The sequence below is a fragment of the Centruroides sculpturatus genome, unplaced genomic scaffold (genome assembly GCF_000671375.1).
Source record: "Centruroides sculpturatus isolate CEXI.00-Female unplaced genomic scaffold, Cexi_2.0 scaffold638, whole genome shotgun sequence".
NCBI classification, from domain to species: Eukaryota; Metazoa; Arthropoda; class Arachnida; order Scorpiones; family Buthidae; genus Centruroides; species Centruroides sculpturatus.
Window position 1 is genome coordinate 142,095 of NW_019384865.1, and position 21,895 is coordinate 163,989.

Below are 21,895 nucleotides of genomic sequence, written 5' to 3' on the forward strand. Positions count from 1 at the left end.
ATATTTGATGAAAAATTAATATTCCATGATCATATCTCTTACATTATTAAATCTCTTGCAATTAGACGTGGCTTTATTTGGCGTTTTTGCAAAAATATCTCTTCAAAGACCGTACTCAGAACAATTTTCTTTACTAATTTTCAATCAATAGTCGATTATTGTTTACCTGTCTGGGCCATGGCTGCCCCTTATCTGATTCAAAAAATACAATCTGAATTAAATAAAGTTTATTTTCTGATACACAAATTCTGCAATTTACCAATTACAAACAACCACGATGTGGCAAGAGTTCGCCTTGGTCTTCCAAATCTTTCTGATCGCTTAAAATATTTTGACCGCATTCTCTGTTTTAAATACTTCAATGGTCTAATCTTCAATTACTGGCTAGGTCTCCGCATCCCTACTGTAAGAACTCGTAATACATCATGCTTCTTCATCCCTTTTTTTCGCCTTTCTCTTTCCCAAAGATCTTTTTTTTACCGTATAGCATCTCACATACAGCCTGTTGAACCTTATCTATATCGTGATTTTAATTTTTTTAAAAATAAATGTAAATCTATTTTATATAATATATAATGTATCTGTTGTCTTACTTAATTTATAATTTTTTTTATTATGTCTGTTATATCTTTTATATTTTGTAATCATTTTATTGGGGATCATTTTTTTTCTTTGTTATTGGGGGGTGGAATACAATCGTCTCTGACGTTTCCAATTAAATGTAAATAAATAAATAAATAAATAAATAATGTTTTATGTGATAAATAAAATTTAGTTTTAACTAAAATAAAATTGACAGCTAAAATAAATTCAAGAAAATCATCAGATCCAAAAGTAGTACTATAATTTTTTACAAATAATCCACAGTAATGTATTACCCATATTATTATAACCTGCAGAAAATTGCTAAAACAAAAAAAAGTTAAATAACTCACATTCTCATATATCCTACACCTCTGAAGGTACCATTGAAAGTTATTTAATCTTTATGCCGTTTAGAATATATAATCTTAAACATTTTCCCAGTTATTTAATTTTATTTTTGTTTGTAAGTCATATTGTTGTAATTTTAAAGTAATAAAAATGAAAAAATGGAATATTTGAAATAATTTTCTAAACTGTATTTAAGTATCAAAAATAATATCAGTTAAATTTGTTGAAAGATCTGATTGATTGTAATGTTTAGGTCATTCAATAGTTTTTTATTTTAACAAAAGACAATGGCCATACACAAAGTGTTTAGCCAGCAAAAGAAGGGAAGGGAAGGAGGAGCGTGAGGAGATAAAAAAGAAGAGAAAGGAAGGATTCCTCTGAGCAGTGTATATAAAGTTATAACTTCCTATATGATTAATGTTAGCATGCAGTTTTTAGGCTGCAAAGTCATGGGTCTAAAGAAAGTCTGAATTATAGGATAAATCAATTAGTAATGCAGATGCAAAAAGTAGATAGAGTAAAGTTAAAGCTTAAAACTAAAGTAAAGGCTTAAAACTAATACTAAAATAATACAGAAACAAGCTAGCAAGCCCTGTAAGAAGCAGAATAACCTAACTAAAACAACTAGGAAAAACAGTGAATATATTAATAACTTAAAATTAACTTATAGTTTTACATTAGTAATATGTTATATTTAGAATATATAACTTATTACTAACTTAAAACTAGTTAGGTTAAAACATAACATTCAATAGTATGCTAAAATTCTATTTCATTTATTTATTTACCATTTAGAAAACGTTAGAAAGGAAAAAGTTAAATATTTTTATATGAAAATAATATATTTAATCTATGTTTTTTCTTTAACTCAAAAGTTATTTAATAATATAAATATATTTCTACACTGTAGACTTTAAAAAACACAAGCAAATAAATTGAAATGACATTATTTTTAGTTTTAATTATTTTTAGCAAAGTGATGGATGTTTAAGAAAATAATGCTGTTGTATGTAAACAAAACATAACTTGGTAAAGCTAGCAATATTGTTTTGAATGTTTGTGATTTTTTTTTTAGTTCTCAAAATTTACTTTAGGCAATGAAAAGAGCAAAAATTTTTAGCTTATTAACATTATGATTATCAAATCACATGTCTTAATCATCAACAAGCCTGACTAACTGTTCATCAGTATTTAATAGGGTTTCTTTCTCGGGATCCCATTTTCCCGGGATTCTCGCCGTTTATTCCCTACGAGAAAAATCCCGGGAAATTTTATTTTCCCGGGAAATCTCACATTTCAATAATAATTTACTATGTCAGGTTTTCTTTCTATTATTTATTATACGAAAAGTTGCATCTTGGAGACTCACCTAAGAGAGAAATTTTGAGGTTTCTTGCTGCATATTACTACCTATGTTTTACAAGTCTCTACTTGTTAGTTCATGTAATATGTATGTATTGTGCTTGCGCATCATTGAACAGTGGAGCACTGGCTGAAAGTAAATATCACTCATCGCATTTTAGTTTATTTTTTATTTCATCTTTAGAAGTAAAATAGTATTTTTTTTTCGTAATCATTAAAAAATCCCAATGAAACGCTTTATTTTACTTTCATCTTATAATGTAGGAGAACATAAATTAATTGAGCCTAACGTATCCGTATGGGTGAGATTGGCCCTACACTTTTAGTTACTTACTAGAAAATAAATTAAATTATTCAAATTTATGATATTCCTGTATGGTCTTTTTTATTCATATAAAATTCTATTTTACTATCTCATCTCGGAATTTCCCGGGATCCCGGGAAAAGAAATTATTTTTCTCGTAATCCCTCTGGAGGCAAATTTCCTGGGAAATGAGAAACCCTAGTATTTAACAAATGTATCGGGGAGCCTATTACTGGTGTGCTTCTTGGAAAAAACAGACGTTATGAACGTTTTCAAACTTGTAAGTTCTTCAGGTAATTAATGACTGTTAAATGAATGCGATTTAAATTAAAGTCAGATTGGAACACCATTCAGAATTCTATCGTGTGGCTATCGATAATGTCATTCAGGCATGTGCCCCTTTAACGGCTGTAGATTATCACACATTGTTGTGGCTCAAAATCTATCTCTTATAAATGTATAACACTTCCCTCATGGGGAATTTCGAAAAATCCCTTTTTAGTGTATATTTTGTTGGTGTATCCTATTAAAATGCAATCAGAAATGCAAAAAACTGTATATAAAATAGTATAAATAGAAGCAGAGTTCTTCATGGTAAGCCTTAATCCCGTCCATCTCCACTCCAGTGGGGGGAATTTCGACATGTATACAGTATTATATAAAAACACGTGCGTATTTGAATGCAATGTTGTGTCAAAGTTTCAAAGGAATCGGTAGGAACAAACGAACATTACATTTTTATTTATATAGATAGATAGATGATGATCTGCTTTAGTTCATTCTCACAGAAACGCATAATACCTCACAGAAAAGCAAACTTAGGTCGTCTACTTGCGGAGTTAGGCCATCTGTTGGACATAAAAGTCTTAATCCTAGACGATATCTTTTAATTTATATGAATGTTTAATCTATATATATATATACAGTAGAGCGTCGATTATCCGAAACGTCAATCATCCGAAAGAATTCTAGTCGGCAAATTTAAATTTTCGCCAGTGCTGTGGCGCTGCAATCTTTGGCTGTCTTGAGCTATTCAAATATTTTACATTTTTGATACTAAATTAACTTCTGAAGTATAATTTTTTATTGTTTTTATATTTTTCAATATAATTATTTTGTTCGTACAAAATAAAAAAATAATTTTTAACGATACAATAGTCTTCGTTAGGCTTAACATCCACGAAAATTTAACGCGAAGTGACACGCAATGGAGAAAAATGTCAAGATGAGATAAATTAATATATTTTTTCGTACATAACCGGTTATCTGAAACATCGATCTTCCGAACAACCCCAGTCCCCAATTGATTCGGATAATCGACGCTCTACTGTATATAAAAATGGACGTGTGTGTCCCTATATTTCACTTTTCTGCAAAAACTACACATAGCACATGAATGCTATTCGTATGTGGTGGTAGCCCCAAGTCTCCATTCGTGCACTATGGTGGTTGCGTCTCTATATCTATAAGGGTGTGGGAGATATGGGGCTGAAAGTGGTTGAAAGTGGTTTTCTATTTCAAATGTTATGTTCAAATTTGTTCGAATTTAATTTGAACAATATTCAAATTCAAACTGGTTCGATTATAGAACAATTGTAAACGTTCCAGAAAATTGATCAAATTGAAAATAGTTCGTTTGACTGGACATAAAAGTTTTTTTAATTAGTCTGGAAACGGGGGACCTAATTCTTGCATTCTGTGAAAACGGGTAAGATTGGCTGTAATGTAATTATCTTAAACTTCACTATCGTTACTTTTTGCCCAGCGAAGTGGGTCCTTGCATCTAGATTCTAGATTACTTAGAAAAACAGTCTTTTATATATAAAAAAAAAAAACTATATTACATACAAATAAAAACCCAGCGAAGCAGGTCCTTGCAGCTAGTGGAATAATATACAGCCTATGTCCACCCTGACATTCCATTCTAAATATTGGTGAAAGAATTTTTGAAATAGGATGAGTAGTTTTGGAGATTACCCCTACATCCAAACTTACAAACTTTACCTCTTTATAATATTAGTATAGATAAATCTTACATTTAATTGTATTTTTCAATATGTCCACCTTTTGTGCAATGTATACTCACTCTATATGGCCAAACCTTTAGAGCCTGATCTATCATTCATCTCTTGGAGAACTTTTGTCATTTCTTTTTGAATGGAGCATTTTAATCCATTTAATGTGCACACATTTTGTTTTTTACTCTGTTTCAAGTAGCCCTAAAAGAAATAATCACAGTGAGCAGCAGCAGCAGCATCAGGGCTATTTGTCAACTATTGTGAGGGTTTAATAAATGCAATTTTACTTTCCTGTAGGAATGCAATTGTAGTCTTTGTTGTATATGAAAGTGAAGAGTCCTGATGAAATACACAGTCACTATCTGGAAACAGTCTCTTAGCATGTGATCAGAAGAAAGGATGAAGGATCTTTTCAGAATAGTATTTTCAAGATACTTTTGCCCCAGGTTTCATGAAAATGGGCTTCATAAGTCTTTTTGCTGAAATTCTGGCCCAAATCATAACCTCTTGTGGTGAGATGCTAAAGTTGATGATGGTGCTTTGAAGCAATTCTGGCTCCTGTTAATGTAGCAGACCTTCCTCTTGCCTTGGGATTTAGTGAGATAGAGCCAAGCTTCATCAGTTATGATAAACTTTTGCTGTCTATTTTTCTTCGCTAGGTGGTAGAATGGCCAAGACCTGCAGTATCTCTTCTGGATGGATGCATTGGAAAGCTCATGGTATGCAGGTTTCATGACAAGCTTAAGGTCTATTTTCTGCAGATTATAATTGGCCACTTGTTGACTAACTCCAAACCTTCATTTTATTTCTAATTGCGCTGGTTGGTTTTTCTTACTGGCCATAGTCTTTAGTGTCTGTAATGTTGCCTTTGGTAAGATACATTTTCTACCTTCACTGCTTTGCTTTGATGCTTGTCTGAATGCTCTCTGCTTACCATTTTTAATGTTATGATATAGTCATGAACCTTTTGTTTATGACTATAAATAGTGATATCTGTCCAATGGAAATGCATTCTCCTTTTGATCTTAAATTCTTCTGAACTTGTCTGAACATGCAAGTTCTAAAAGAGCCCTAATTATCCCAACAGTTTATCAATTATTTTCTTATCCACTATTTTGTCCTAGATGACTATTCTAGACGTGCACTTGGTAGACTTTTTACCAAGTGCACATGTCTAGTTGGTGATTCAAATGTCACCCACATGATTGTGCAAATCATTTTCATTACAACATTCACTTAAGTGTTCACTTTGATTTTTTTGTAGACTTATAATATTTATTCTACAATTTTAACATCATAGCTTTTAACAACTTATACTTTATATGCAATTTTTGTTCAAGAATATTAACTGCATAATGAAATGAACTTTATAAATAGTTTCAATATATGTTAAAATTAAAATATATTAAATTTTTTAAAAAATACTTTAGAAGATTCAGTGAAACGTTAAAAATCATGAAACATGAATTACTTTTTGGATTTTACTGAACTTATTTTACAATTCCTGAAGATAGTGTTAGGTAATTTTAATTGTATATTTAATTAAAAAGTAGTAAAACAGTTTAAATATATAATTATTATATTATAAGACAAATATTAATAAATAAATTATTAATATCTAAAAAAATTTTTTTCTTCCAGTATTGCAATGGTGGTGATCTAGCAGATTACTTACATGGTAAGTATCTTAATTTTAATTACAGATAATTTGATAAAATAGATTCAATAACTTAATATGAATTGACAAACTTTTATTCTTTATCACTTGATAGTTTGAAATTAATTTATTTTAATTCTTTTAAGATAAAAAATTGAAACGAAATTGTAAAAATTTGACATGCAAGTTTTTTTTTTATAAGAATTTAATGAAGTATTACTATTATTTATAGTAACTGAAATGATAAAATTTTACATTTAAACAGTGATGATTCTTTATATTTTTGTATATGTCATATTCTTATTTATAACATCATTATGGATATTTGAATATGCAATATATTTTTTTTACTGAATGTTTGTTTGTTTTTATTACACTAATCAATATGTAGACAGTCACATGTTATCCAAACTGTTTTGTGTTTTTATTAAATATTAGTTTAAAAACATTTTAAATTTCTTTCAATAAAAAGAGATGGTGAGATTTTTCCAGAAAAATTTTTTAATATTAAATAAGACAAGAATATCTTATTGTAAGATCTGATTAACAGATTTATTATACATGAAAAAGTAATAGTAGTGGTTTTAGGTCAGTTTCCTATTTTTATTTACATTTTATAAGATGATATTTCATTTCTCAACTCTCTGATAATTATCATTTTACTTTAATGATATGATTTATTAATAACTTATATTCAGAATATATGATCAGAAGTTGACAATCTAATTTATATCTAATAGAACTTGCATTTCAGTTCATTGTGCTCTAGATTCTGTAATTTATTGCTATTATTATAGGAACTTTTTAGTGATTTTGTAATATTTGTAATTAAGTGACTATTTGCGTTTATTGTAAGTTTTGCATTTATTTTTAAAATTGAAAACGTGATGTAGCTTTATAACGCTCTTAACTACTATATTATTCAGTTGATCAAGCCATTATAAACTATTGTATTTTATTTAGTATCAGTTCTTTATGTAATATCCATTATATTGTAACAACTAGGTTTATTTTTGAATCTTTAAGATAAAATGTTGATGATCAGTTATTGAATATTTATTATTTAAAATAAAAAATTAATGGAATCCTTCAAATAAATTTGCAAAATAACCATATAAATTTTGTACTGTTTTTTTAATAAAATGTATGAAAGTATTTGAATATAGTTTCATTTATTATGCAAATGAAATTATGAATTATATTTTTTTTTATGTACTGTTTTGATTTCTGTCATTACTGATAAGCTGCATATTTTTATTTGTATACAGTTAATTATATAATAATTTTTTTATTGTATAATCTATTAATTTTATTTTTATTTTCCATGTAGTTAAAGGTACTTTAAGTGAAGATACCATTCGGTTTTTTTTACGACAAATAGGTGAGTATTGATATAAAATTATTATTAGAAAATATTTGAGTGCTATTACTCTTTATTCATATATAAACATATATGTTATATGATTGAAGTTATTGGTAATGTCTACTTCTTAAACTTTTTTAATCATTCTCTAGTCAATGACCTTAATTTAATTATTTAATTTAGCTTAATTTGGCCTGATTACATCCCTTTCTATAATTTAAACTCAGCAGTAATTGTTCTATTAATAAAGTGTCAATAAACTACAAGTATCAAATTTTCTTTTGTCTCTGCCTAACATCTTTTTATCAATTTTTGTAGCAGAATTCACCTAAATAAACTAAAAAGAAAATATCTTCAAGAATAATGGGTTTCTGGAAAAAATCCACACAATTTTTGTTTTACCTTGGGAAAGAAACTCATAGAATTTTTTGTTTTAGTGGTTTATGACTATAAATAATAATTTGAAAGGTGATAAAAAGTTATTTATCATCATTTATATTTTTGTAATTCTGCATGATCCTGCCACTGAATGCTGTCAATTCAACTTTTGATATGTAGTGAAAGTTTTTAAACAAAATTTTAGTTCACATTTTTTACTCAGTATTTTATGCTATTGAACAGCTAATCCATGTTTTTTTTGCTTTTCACCCCTTTTTGTAAATGGCTGCCTTGAGAATTGCCAAAAATCCCTCAGTTGGCCTAATTTTTGGCATGTTTTCTTATCACAAGGTTATCCTCTTTTTGATGAATGTGATGTTTTCTTATCACAGGTAATCCACTATGGTTTTGACATAGTGGAAACTTGCTCAATCTGGCCAGAAGACATATTCTGCTTGAGAATAGTTCTTTTGAATTTAAGGGATTAGACAACAATGTTTACATTTTTGTCATTCAATCCTACTGATGTTTAGATCTAACATTAAGCAGGCAAACACGAACAGTAACAAAAAAGAACTTTATTAGAAAAGGTTAGAACTGTCACAGACATCCTCGGGCAACACTCGGACAAAATCCAACGAACTTTCGCGCCTTTTCTTTTTTTGACGTTGCCAGCCACTCTTGTTGGCAAGTGTTGCCAGACAGAGTTCGTGATCTTGGCAAGTGTTGCCAGACAGTGTTCAGGATCTCTGGCGCTGGCGGCCACACATTCATTTAAATGTCTCTGGGCATTGATAGCAAAAGTTGATTTTTTGATGAGGGACTTGACTCTGTCCTTTCAGTTCCATTGCAATCCAAACTTAAAACTTTACATCAACAGGTGTAAAGGAGATATTATTGCTGTAAAATTCACCTTTACCATTGATTGTTGAGTGTGAGAGGGTGAAGTCTAATTAGTTATTCAAAATGAAATTTTTGAAATGAGAAATTTTCAGAGGGCTTTTGTGATAATCTTATGCACTTTTTTGCCAATGATCTCAGTGTGTCCATTCTGTTCAAAATTATCTGCTGCTTATGCTTATGATATTTATTTTATTTTCAAAGCCTCATGGAGCTAACTAAGTTAAATTTTCAATTTTGAGGTTACAGATAGAATTGAAACCATGTCTGTCTTCAAAGGCTCTCCTTCAATCTTTCTAACTGGACTTTCATTAGAATTTTTGCTTTTCTACCAGATCCCTTTTTTCTCTTGGTGGTAATACACTCTCAGAACATTGGAGAATGCAATATACAGTCCATTTTAAAATGTCTTCATTTGCAAAATGGTTTATAATAAATTCTTCCCTAATGTTTTATTTAATTATTTGCGTATTTATTTATTTATTTAATTAATTAAGTGCACATTCCTACACAATAGTTTATAACTCTTAGATATAAAGTATCTTCTTTCATTGCCATTTTGAAAAAAACCGAAAATTGAATGCAGAAAAATATTTTAGAAATGTTCTATGCACTTTCAAATTATAACACATCAGCATAATTAAAAGTTATTGGCTGTTACCTAGAGTCTGAGATATTTTACACAGATTTTTTTTCTGGATACCTGTTAGAATTAAATATCTAATTGTTATCAATTATATTTCTGTTTATTATAGAAATGTATTTTATTAAATTAAAATTTATTTTTAAAGTCATTTAGAAGAAATTTATGTTTGTTATAAAATTACTTTAAATTTAAATCTTCACATGATTTATCTATTTATCTATTTAAATATATGGTAGATATATTTATCTACCATATATTTAATAAATTTTACCACAGACAAAAGTAATTTTTCCCACACATTACAAAGAAGTATAAGCAGCTCAACTATAATGATGTTAAATAGTAAAATAGTTTATTAAATTATATGTATAATTTGTTTGTGTATACATATATATATATATTAATTAGATTCTTCAGTTAAATTTAAGTAAAAAAAAAAAAAAAGAGAGAGAGAGAAGTTCCTAAAGAGTGAAATTTAAATTCAAATCTCATTCTATAATAAATTTTTAAAAATTAATATGTATTATTTATTATTGTTTCAGAAGAATAAAATTTTTTTAAGTCATAGAACATAGCTTGAATTTGAATTAAACTATTTTAACTTCTGTTTTGTGTTCAAATCTAACTGAAGAAGCCTAAATAACAAGATAAAATATTTTTATGAAGTGGAAGTTGTAATTTTCAATGTAACTAATATGTCATTACATTCTTCTGCCACTTTCTAACAGAAACTATCAAAATAATAAACAGGAGGTACAGTAGCTTTATCAAAGAACCACATTTATTAAAGAAGTTTTTACATTTTAACATTGTTCACAATATGACTTTTGGTTAAATGTGAAATTTTTTAAAATAAATGTGGTTCTTTGATAAAGCTACTATACTTCCTGTTTATTGCTTTGATAGTCTTGGTTAGAAAGTGGCAGAAGAATATAATGATATATTAGTCATATTTTTGAACATTATAACTTCAATTGATAAAAATTTGCATAAGCCACCCCAAACATAAAACAATTTTTATTTTTTTATTGTTTTATGGTTTTTTTTTTATAGAAATTGGATAAAAATAATTTATATTTATAGTTAATAGTTTAATAAATAAATAAGTGTTTGTTTATTAAACTATTCTTACTTCAATATAGTTAAGTTGCTTCTGTTTAAATACAAATTCATGATTTTAAGTGATTTTATTTTTATCTGATTTTTGTAAATATTCATAATCAGTTTATAGTTCTTCATTGAAAATAAAAATATTCTGCTTGTTGAAAAATATAGCATGCAGATATAGAAATGTTTAGCAGAGTAGATTTTTGTAAATCTAAGATTAAATAATGAGTTGAAGTGGAATTAAGCAAACTTTGTATACATTAAATTTTTTCTTTTTTACACAATGTTACATGATATTACTTTATAGAGAATTCCTTTATGTCTTGCTAAGTCTAAAATATTTCCAAATCTATTCAGAAGTTAAAAATATGAATAGTGTGTTTCATGTTTATGTATATAAGCTTTTATGATGAAATTTCTCATTTTCATAAACATAAATAATTGTACTTTTAAATAATAATTCTAAATCTGTTCTAGTTTCTTACAATAATCCATTATCAGCTGTTGAACAACATTTTCCTGCTGTCAGTTAACTCTTGACATATGGAGGACAAGGTTGTTTAAATATATTAGTTACATAAAGTAAAATTATTCAAAAATAATTTAAATGTAACAGTTCTGTTACCTGTTAAAAAGCTAGTCGGTGTCCTCAATTTTATCTTCTGAAATGTTTTTGACTCAATACAAGTCATCAGCAGTGTCTTTGCAGAATAGAATACAAATTGAAATGTGCTGTAGAATATTTTTGAATTAACAATCTTTGTTTTTACATTGATTTTTAAAGCCTTCCATTTTTTAAAATTAAAACAGTTGAAATAACAGTCAAAATAAACTAAAATATGAAAAACTAGCACAAAATAAAACAAAAACTACTTGATAAAATAAATGTGTAGCAATGTCAAAGTTTATTCTAGCACAATTCCTTAAGAAACTTATCAGTCTGTTTTGTCATAATAATAATGACTAATAATGATGAACTATACTTTGAATTTAGCCATAGTTTTGATATGTTACTGTGATAGATAGCTTTGAAAAAACTTTTTAACATAATAATTAATAATTTTATTGATTATTATATAATATTCTACTTAATTAAATGAGAAATATTCTTAAACTTTTAGCTTCTATTATATATATATAATATAGTATAATAATTAGAAAGTAATAATCAATGAAATTATAATAACCTCATTGACAAAGTTACAAATCCAGATAGAATTGTCTAATTACTGCAAAACCCAGTATACAGCTGTCTAAAATAGATGTGTAAATGATTACAGTTGTTGTCTGATTGCACTTCAGGTAATGCCAGCAGAGTACCTTAAAATTGCTATCACAGTATCCTATAAAAGGATTTGCAGAGGCTCATTGTGTTTAGAATTTTCAGTGAAATTGTTATTTAGAGATCTTTGAACACCAGGCATGCCTATATGATGCAAAGACATTATGCACAGCTGATGGAGTTTGAAATAGCTCACATCATAGAGCTGTGGAAAGTGGGATGGCCATTTTGTCAAACTCTCTATCCAGGTTGTTCTGATATGACTGTGAAGAGGCAATGGATATATTAAGTTATACATCCATGGCAGATAAGCTCTGGATGCCCCAGACAGACTGCCAGGAGAGATGATTGCCTCATCATGAAATAAGTACAAACAGTTGCAATGGAATCTTTGTCCATCATACAGAAATAAATGGAAGCCTTGCTACAGAATCCTGTTCTTCCTTCTATTATTGAGAGGTGAGTAGCAGAAAAAATTTGCATACACAGTAGTATGTTCAGGAAATTCTGCAACCTGATTTGTTGCCTTTCATGGCAGAGCTGCAAATAGCTGATTTCCAGTCAGATGATTTGCCCGCAAACAGCCAGGCTTTCCCAGGAATGTCTGTCATGTTGTCATACTTCCTTTGTCTGCCCACTCTGTAGATTTGTTGTCCATAGAGCACTAACAGAGTAGATGAGATGCTAGCTTTAACATCCAGTGTGAGTGATCTGAAATGACAGTTGCAATATCTGTTCTATATATGATTCTGGTATGTCTCTGTATCTGATCTTATCACTGCATATATTCAAGCAAGAAGAGGTCCTATTAGTTGTACTGTTCACAGGAAGTTGTTCCTTTGCTGTGTTATTGCAATCATTTATTACCATAATCATTACATTACACTAATAATGTCTTATCTGATAATGACATCTCCTTATTAGTGAATAACTTTTTTGTCAATGAGTATGAGTGTATTAATATATATATTAATACACTCATTGACAAAAAAGTTATTCACTAATAAGGAGGGTGTTTGGATGTATTTGATAGAATTATATATACTCGTATAAAATCATTCTGATTTTCAAGTGATAAAATAACAGGAATAAAAATAAATAATAAATCTTAAAATAAAAATTTTGTGTAATTTAAGTATCTGTAAGCTAGTCATTTTCTAAATATAAGTATTTAGATGTTATATATTTAGCATTAATTTATCATCATTCTCGAAACTTAAATCAATTCTAAAAATGATGATAAGCTTAGCAAATTTGAAATCCAGTGAAATCAGTGACCTCTTCTTGACTGTTTTTAATTGTTGCAACAATAAAAACTGAAATTTGCAAATCATTAATCTAATTTTAGATTTCATTCTTACTATATAAAACTTACTTTCATTTTTGTAAGTACAATTTTGTTTATTTTGACAGTAATATTTTAATATTTTGTTTCCTCTAATATCATGATTTAAAATATAGCAGTTTTCTAATTTGAAAAATAAGGTAATTGAAGAGCTTTATGATAAAACAATGAATATAAACAACAATATGAAAATTTGACACCTTAAAAATTCTGTGTTTTATTTTAAATATTTGTGTTCTTAATAATTTTTTTATTACCTACTTTTTTAGTATTTAGTGCTAAATCTTTTTGAAGTTTGAAGTAGGAAAATTTTACTGTGTTTATGATGTGAAAAAATTTAGAAAGAAATGTAGAGAAATGTTGATCTTTAACTTCCAGCATTTTTCCTCTGTTTTTTCAGATTATTCTGAAGTAGGTACTTCAGAATATATTTATTGCTTTTTAGATTTTTTTCTGTAGTGTGTTTTGATAAGGTTTACAAAAGGTTAAAAGACAATAATTTGGAATTTACATCATCTAAGAATTTTCTATTTATGTTACTTATGACATTTCTCTTTACAAAATGCCAAACTTACTTTATTGCATTGAACGTAATTTCTAGTAGCATTTACCAATTATTTTAAAATATAATTAGTTTACAACATCACAATAAATATTAAAAAATTAAGTAGTCATTTCACAAGATTCTTCATAAGACTTTTTTATCATAATATATTATTTTAAAAATTAATTATAAATTTCTAAAAAGAAATTATGTGAATTAATTTATTTATTACTGTTTTTATATATTGATATAATATAGAAAAATCAAAATTGTTATACAGTCGACCTCCTATAACATTGTTGATAATTCCGTTTTATATGAATTCCATGTTGTACGAGTCACATATATTTTACAAATACGTGAGCTGTTCACAGCCCTGCACATGTATTTGTAAAATTTAAGTGACTCGTACAACATGGAATTCATGTAAAACAGAATTATCAACAATGTTATAGGGGGGTCAACAGTATTCTTAATATGGACTCATGGGATTCTCAAATCTTTGTCTTACAAATTTTCTGCACGGGATAAATGCTGTTAAACACTTATTGTCAGAATTATTGTATTTACTGCAACCTTCTTTTGCGAAAATATTCCTGCAGATAAGTAATCTGTTATATGCTGCAACATGCTGCTACATATTTTGTTTGGGTCTTTTATTGTCATTGTGTTTTTATTTATTTATTTTTTATTTTTCTTTTCACTTTGTTTTGTTTATTAGTGCATACTGTAACTCGGTGGAACTATGTAATGGATATGCTCCTGTAATGCTCACTGCAGGGCAGGACTTTGTACCTTGTTTTAAATGTACAATTAAACTAATGAATGAACGAATGAATGTATTCTTAATATAATTACTGTTATATTGAGTTTATTTACTTTCTATGCATTATTTAGCTTAAATAAAGTAGTCTAAAACTCAGTTTTTGAGGTTACTATAAGTGATTTTTTTTACATAATTTAATGCTCACTGTTAATTAGCAATAACTTCAGACTGGAAAAAGAATTGTATATGATTTTATAACAATTATAAATTCTGATATAAATATTTTGTACTTTAAATTATGAACATTGTCAATATTGAATTGTTTTACTTGATGAATTTTGATACTTTTATATAATTTTAGTAATTTTTTTAACATTTTAAATTTCTTTATTTTTATTGAATACTGATTAAATTTCCAAAAAATAAAATGCTTTGAACTAATAAAAACTTAATTTGAAATATTATTTTAAGGGCTTTCTTTGATTTATACTTTAATAAACAAAATCCAAATTATTTTAACATTTCAGCTGGTGCTATGAAAGCTCTCAATGGAAAAGGAATTGTACATAGAGATTTGAAACCTCAGAATATTCTTTTGTGTCATTCAGGCAAACCAAACCCTCCTCCCTCAGATATAACTTTAAAAATTGCTGATTTTGGTTTTGCTAGATTTTTGCAAGATGGTGTTATGGCTGCTACTTTATGTGGATCACCAATGTATATGGTATAGTAAAATTATTTTTATTTGATTATTATTAATTTATTTGTTATAAAAAAATTTTAAATGAGTGATTTGGAGCTGAAATCTAATATAAATCATCATTTATAACATAACAGTTTAAAAAATCACTTTTAAATTAACATATCTGATTGATTTAATATATTTGAAAGTGATAAATATTTAATTAAAGAGAAAATAGTATTAAAATTTATATATAGGTGATGTTTTCCTTTTATTCAGTTTTATTAATGTTCATTGACTGATTTAGTTTAATTACAAGAATGATGAATTAATAAAAAATAATTTCAATAAATTTTTCAATATTTTACAAATTTATTACAAAATTTCCTTATGTACTATATAATAAATTTGTGCTTTTGTATAATTTAAGATTACTTTGACAACCCTTGAAGAACCTTTATGTCTGATAACAAAAACGTTTAATAAGTTGTCCAACAAATGCTTTCGATCATACTCAAGGTCTGCATCAGATTAGAGTACAATCGAATTCTAAAATTGGAATGCTTGGAACAGAACATTTTTAAAACGTTAAATTTAAAAACCTTTGTAACATAAAAAACCAACCGAAACTTAACAGTTGCAAAGGTGTGAAATCCAAAAAGATACACATAAGACAACTCATGTGTACCTATTATTTGTGGGTCTGATGTAACAGTAAATAGTATACATTTAATGTGTGTTAGTGGCACCCTGTTTTTCACACAAGTAATGCCAGATGTACAATAATGAGTTACAGTCTTTAAAAGAACTTACTTGTGTGAAGAACAGTGTGCCACTAATGCACATTGAATGTTTACTATTTACTGTTATATTGGACCCATGAATAATAGGGACATATAGATTGCCTTATGTGTATATTTTTGTATTTTACACATTTGCAACCATTAAGTTTTGGACATAAAGGTTCTTTTAAGGGTTGTCATTAACACTGGTAGTCAAGTTGGAAGATATCTTTAAGAATAAGAATACTTTGTTCATACTTATTTTCACTATTTATACTATATAAATTCAATGCATTTCTTGTTCTTAAATAGAATTTATTTATAGATTTACAGTTGTAAATTTTCACTTTTGTTTTATTACATTAATGTTTTCTGTTTAATTTTTAGCTACTGATATAGTTACAAAGAATTTATGCATTTTTTTCGTGTTCTTATTATCATAAAAGATTTTCTAGGAATTAAAAATATGTAGATGATATTTTGAATTTCAGAATAATTAACTTATACATTTTGTAGTCTTTAAAAAATTATACATATTTTCAAGAAAGAAGAGCATTGTTTTTGCTCTTGTTAAAACAATTTAAAAATTTTTTTGTGTATTTTTATATGTTTTGATCGCTTTGTGAATTGATGCTGTTATTTATAAAACAAGAAAATATAAGCAGATATAAAGAAAAGTAACACACAGACTTGTTGACAACTCAGTTCTAATAATTCCAATTTATTTATTTATTTTTTCATTCTAATTTTTATATTATTAAAACAGTAGATCTGGCAATAATGATAATACAACATCCTTACTTTAAAAGTAAATACAGTAGAGCGTCGATTTTCCGAAAGTCAATCATCCGAAACGTCAATCATCCGAAAGAATTCCAGGCGGCAAATTTAAATTTTGCCAGTGCTGTGGCGCTTCAATCTTTGGCTATCAACGAAAATTCAACGCGAAGCGACACTCAACAGAGAAAAATTTCAACATCGGATAGGTTAAACTATTTTTTTGTACATAAATCGGTTATCCGAAATATCAGTTATACGAACAACCCCAGTCCCCAATTGATTCNTGATTTTTTTTACATAATTTAATGCTCACTGTTAATTAGCAATAACTTCAGACTGGAAAAAGAATTGTATATGATTTTATAACAATTATAAATTCTGATATAAATATTTTGTACTTTAAATTATGAACATTGTCAATATTGAATTGTTTTACTTGATGAATTTTGATACTTTTATATAATTTTAGTAATTTTTTTAACATTTTAAATTTCTTTATTTTTATTGAATACTGATTAAATTTCCAAAAAATAAAATGCTTTGAACTAATAAAAACTTAATTTGAAATATTATTTTAAGGGCTTTCTTTGATTTATACTTTAATAAACAAAATCCAAATTATTTTAACATTTCAGCTGGTGCTATGAAAGCTCTCAATGGAAAAGGAATTGTACATAGAGATTTGAAACCTCAGAATATTCTTTTGTGTCATTCAGGCAAACCAAACCCTCCTCCCTCAGATATAACTTTAAAAATTGCTGATTTTGGTTTTGCTAGATTTTTGCAAGATGGTGTTATGGCTGCTACTTTATGTGGATCACCAATGTATATGGTATAGTAAAATTATTTTTATTTGATTATTATTAATTTATTTGTTATAAAAAAATTTTAAATGAGTGATTTGGAGCTGAAATCTAATATAAATCATCATTTATAACATAACAGTTTAAAAAATCACTTTTAAATTAACATATCTGATTGATTTAATATATTTGAAAGTGATAAATATTTAATTAAAGAGAAAATAGTATTAAAATTTATATATAGGTGATGTTTTCCTTTTATTCAGTTTTATTAATGTTCATTGACTGATTTAGTTTAATTACAAGAATGATGAATTAATAAAAAATAATTTCAATAAATTTTTCAATATTTTACAAATTTATTACAAAATTTCCTTATGTACTATATAATAAATTTGTGCTTTTGTATAATTTAAGATTACTTTGACAACCCTTGAAGAACCTTTATGTCTGATAACAAAAACGTTTAATAAGTTGTCCAACAAATGCTTTCGATCATACTCAAGGTCTGCATCAGATTAGAGTACAATCGAATTCTAAAATTGGAATGCTTGGAACAGAACATTTTTAAAACGTTAAATTTAAAAACCTTTGTAACATAAAAAACCAACCGAAACTTAACAGTTGCAAAGGTGTGAAATCCAAAAAGATACACATAAGACAACTCATGTGTACCTATTATTTGTGGGTCTGATGTAACAGTAAATAGTATACATTTAATGTGTGTTAGTGGCACCCTGTTTTTCACACAAGTAATGCCAGATGTACAATAATGAGTTACAGTCTTTAAAAGAACTTACTTGTGTGAAGAACAGTGTGCCACTAATGCACATTGAATGTTTACTATTTACTGTTATATTGGACCCATGAATAATAGGGACATATAGATTGCCTTATGTGTATATTTTTGTATTTTACACATTTGCAACCATTAAGTTTTGGACATAAAGGTTCTTTTAAGGGTTGTCATTAACACTGGTAGTCAAGTTGGAAGATATCTTTAAGAATAAGAATACTTTGTTCATACTTATTTTCACTATTTATACTATATAAATTCAATGCATTTCTTGTTCTTAAATAGAATTTATTTATAGATTTACAGTTGTAAATTTTCACTTTTGTTTTATTACATTAATGTTTTCTGTTTAATTTTTAGCTACTGATATAGTTACAAAGAATTTATGCATTTTTTTCGTGTTCTTATTATCATAAAAGATTTTCTAGGAATTAAAAATATGTAGATGATATTTTGAATTTCAGAATAATTAACTTATACATTTTGTAGTCTTTAAAAAATTATACATATTTTCAAGAAAGAAGAGCATTGTTTTTGCTCTTGTTAAAACAATTTAAAAATTTTTTTGTGTATTTTTATATGTTTTGATCGCTTTGTGAATTGATGCTGTTATTTATAAAACAAGAAAATATAAGCAGATATAAAGAAAAGTAACACACAGACTTGTTGACAACTCAGTTCTAATAATTCCAATTTATTTATTTATTTTTTCATTCTAATTTTTATATTATTAAAACAGTAGATCTGGCAATAATGATAATACAACATCCTTACTTTAAAAGTAAATACAGTAGAGCGTCGATTTTCCGAAAGTCAATCATCCGAAACGTCAATCATCCGAAAGAATTCCAGGCGGCAAATTTAAATTTTGCCAGTGCTGTGGCGCTTCAATCTTTGGCTATCAACGAAAATTCAACGCGAAGCGACACTCAACAGAGAAAAATTTCAACATCGGATAGGTTAAACTATTTTTTTGTACATAAATCGGTTATCCGAAATATCAGTTATACGAACAACCCCAGTCCCCAATTGATTCAGAAAATCGATGCTCTACTGTATATATATGTAAACAATTATAGTTAAATTTTATAAAAATTATTTTGATAATTATGCTTATAGAAATTTGCCATTTTTAAATCTAGTTGGCAATTCTTTTAATGCAACCCATGATATTTGAAAGAAATTTAATATTGCCAATGATATTAGTGAGAGACAGTAGAGTGTCTCACTAGTATCATTGACAGTATTCCATTTTTCACTTAAAGACATTTAATGTATTATTATTTTATAGCCTTATGAGACAAGTTAACATAAAAGCTAAGACAGTAAACTCTTTTGAAGTATAATTATATCTTCATATGAAATTGTAAATTATGTTACACTTTTGTTTTGAACTATTTGATTAATTTAAAATTGTAGAATAGTTTATTCTTTGTTTTGTTGTTTAATGAAAGAACAAACTGTTATGGAATATTGTATGTTGTAATTATTTTGTATGGTATAACAAGAACTAACATGAATTCTGTTATAATTTCATAAACAACCCATGCTGTTTTTATTATTATAATAATATGAATAGAAAAGGTTAATTGCTTATGCAGGAAATATTTGTTGACAGTAATTGAAGGTACAGTACCTATATGACAGAATTACAAGCAATGAAGCTCTAATAGTTAGTTCATAGAGAAAGCTTATAACAGTAATAGAGAAAATATCAGATCTTAATAATTTCTGTATTATTATTATTATTATTATTATTTGGTTATTTTTATGCACGAACGTTTATATGCATAATTTCTCAATTAATAACACTTAAATATTTGATTATTTAAGCCATGGTATCAAACCAAAATTTAAAACCATTACCCATGATAGACAGTCGATTTACAAAAGAAGAGCTTAAAGAGATATTCGTATTTGAATACGATAATGGAAATAAAAAATCAGTTACATGCAAGATGGAACACAACCATTGAGTGGGAATAATTTAAAGCTGTTTTTCTTTCCTCATGCACTGCACTTTTTTCTTTACAATGTGTTCATGTTGTAAATGGCAAATCAATAAAATGCAACTTCAAGGCAAGTGGAACTAGTGTGTCAAAAAAGTTCAATCTTTGGTGGCATGTGAGGCGTAATCATCCTGAAATTTACAAAGGGTTTGTTAAAAAGAAGGATCAACAAGACGAAATCGCTGCAAAAAGAAAACGTAATCATGACAATTTTACTATTGCACAGTCATGTCATAAGAAATGCAGAACTGATCAACTAAAAATTGATACATATTTTACATCATTGAAGATGACAATCACTATGGATAGCAATACTTTCCATGAGGGACTTGTTGAGATGGTTTGTATGAGTATGACACCACTCACTACCTTCACATTAAATAACAAAAGATTGCTAGCGAACTGGCTCAGAAGCTTGGTGTTCTGATATTACTAAATGACGAACAGCATCATGTCCTAAGCACAGCAGAGTCTGCTCACATCAATCTAAGACAAACTTTAAAAGGACAATTATGCTATTTAAAGCTAGATGCTGCTACCTGTGGAAATAGAAATTTTCTTGTCATCAATGTACAATTTTGAAATGAAAAAAACGAGAAAATTGAAATAAAAACATTGGATATTGTTGATACTGAAGGAAGATATAACTCTTTATATGTGAAAAATCAAATTAAAGAAACTTTGAACATATTTGAAATTGATGAAAAACGAGTACTAAGTATTTGTGTAGATAATGCAGCGAACATGACATGTGCTGTAAATAAACTTGGTGATCATGAAAATATTTTCCAGGATAAAGATGAAAAAACTGAAGGATATATTGTGTTAGGAATTCTGTCTTTCATGAAGAAGCAAAAAGAAAAGCTTATTCAAAACACATATTTTCTTGCTGGAGTGTATGTTGATTCTAGGTTTAGAATTTTATTAAGTGCAGCAGAAAAAATAAAAGCGAGAGAAGGTCTTTCAGACATCCAACAGAGAATCAAAAGGCAAACAATAATTGATTTGGCTGAAAAGCCAGCAATTGTTGAGCTTTCACAGTCAACCTGTGATATAATAAATATAGATTCGGAAGAAGACAATTTTGAAAAAGAATTAGATATAAGAGAAAACAGCTGTCAAATTTCTACTATACATAATAAAGATGACAACGAAATAGACAAATATGTTGAGAAAGACTGCAATGCAATAGAGGATGTGGGGAGATTAAAGGTGAATGTATTCAAAGCCATTGACCATTATCCGGAGCGCATCAGAGAAGAATGCAGAATCACTTCAAGCATGCCAACTTCTCAAGCAAGTGTTGTGTCTATTTTCCAGGTTTAGATTGCTTTTAAGTGATAATAGGCAGTCAATGAAGGACAATTTGCTGTCTGCCATTTTATTTATTAAAATCAACAAGGTTGTATGTTAATTTTTTTAATAATAAATTAGTTGT

At 27.6% G+C, this 21,895-nt stretch overlaps 1 protein-coding gene across 1 annotated transcript in view; it reads left to right on the plus strand.

Moving 5' to 3' along the window:
* The window catches only part of LOC111630776 (serine/threonine-protein kinase unc-51-like), a 90,139-nt gene that overhangs the window by 21,056 nt on the left and 47,188 nt on the right, over positions 1 to 21,895 (plus strand). Inside the window, exons 4-6 of the mRNA XM_023374923.1 lie at positions 6,259 to 6,295; positions 7,605 to 7,655; positions 15,133 to 15,329. Of these exons, the coding sequence (XP_023230691.1) occupies positions 6,259 to 6,295; positions 7,605 to 7,655; positions 15,133 to 15,329 (285 nt within the window). The remainder of the gene's footprint in view (positions 1 to 6,258; positions 6,296 to 7,604; positions 7,656 to 15,132; positions 15,330 to 21,895) is intronic.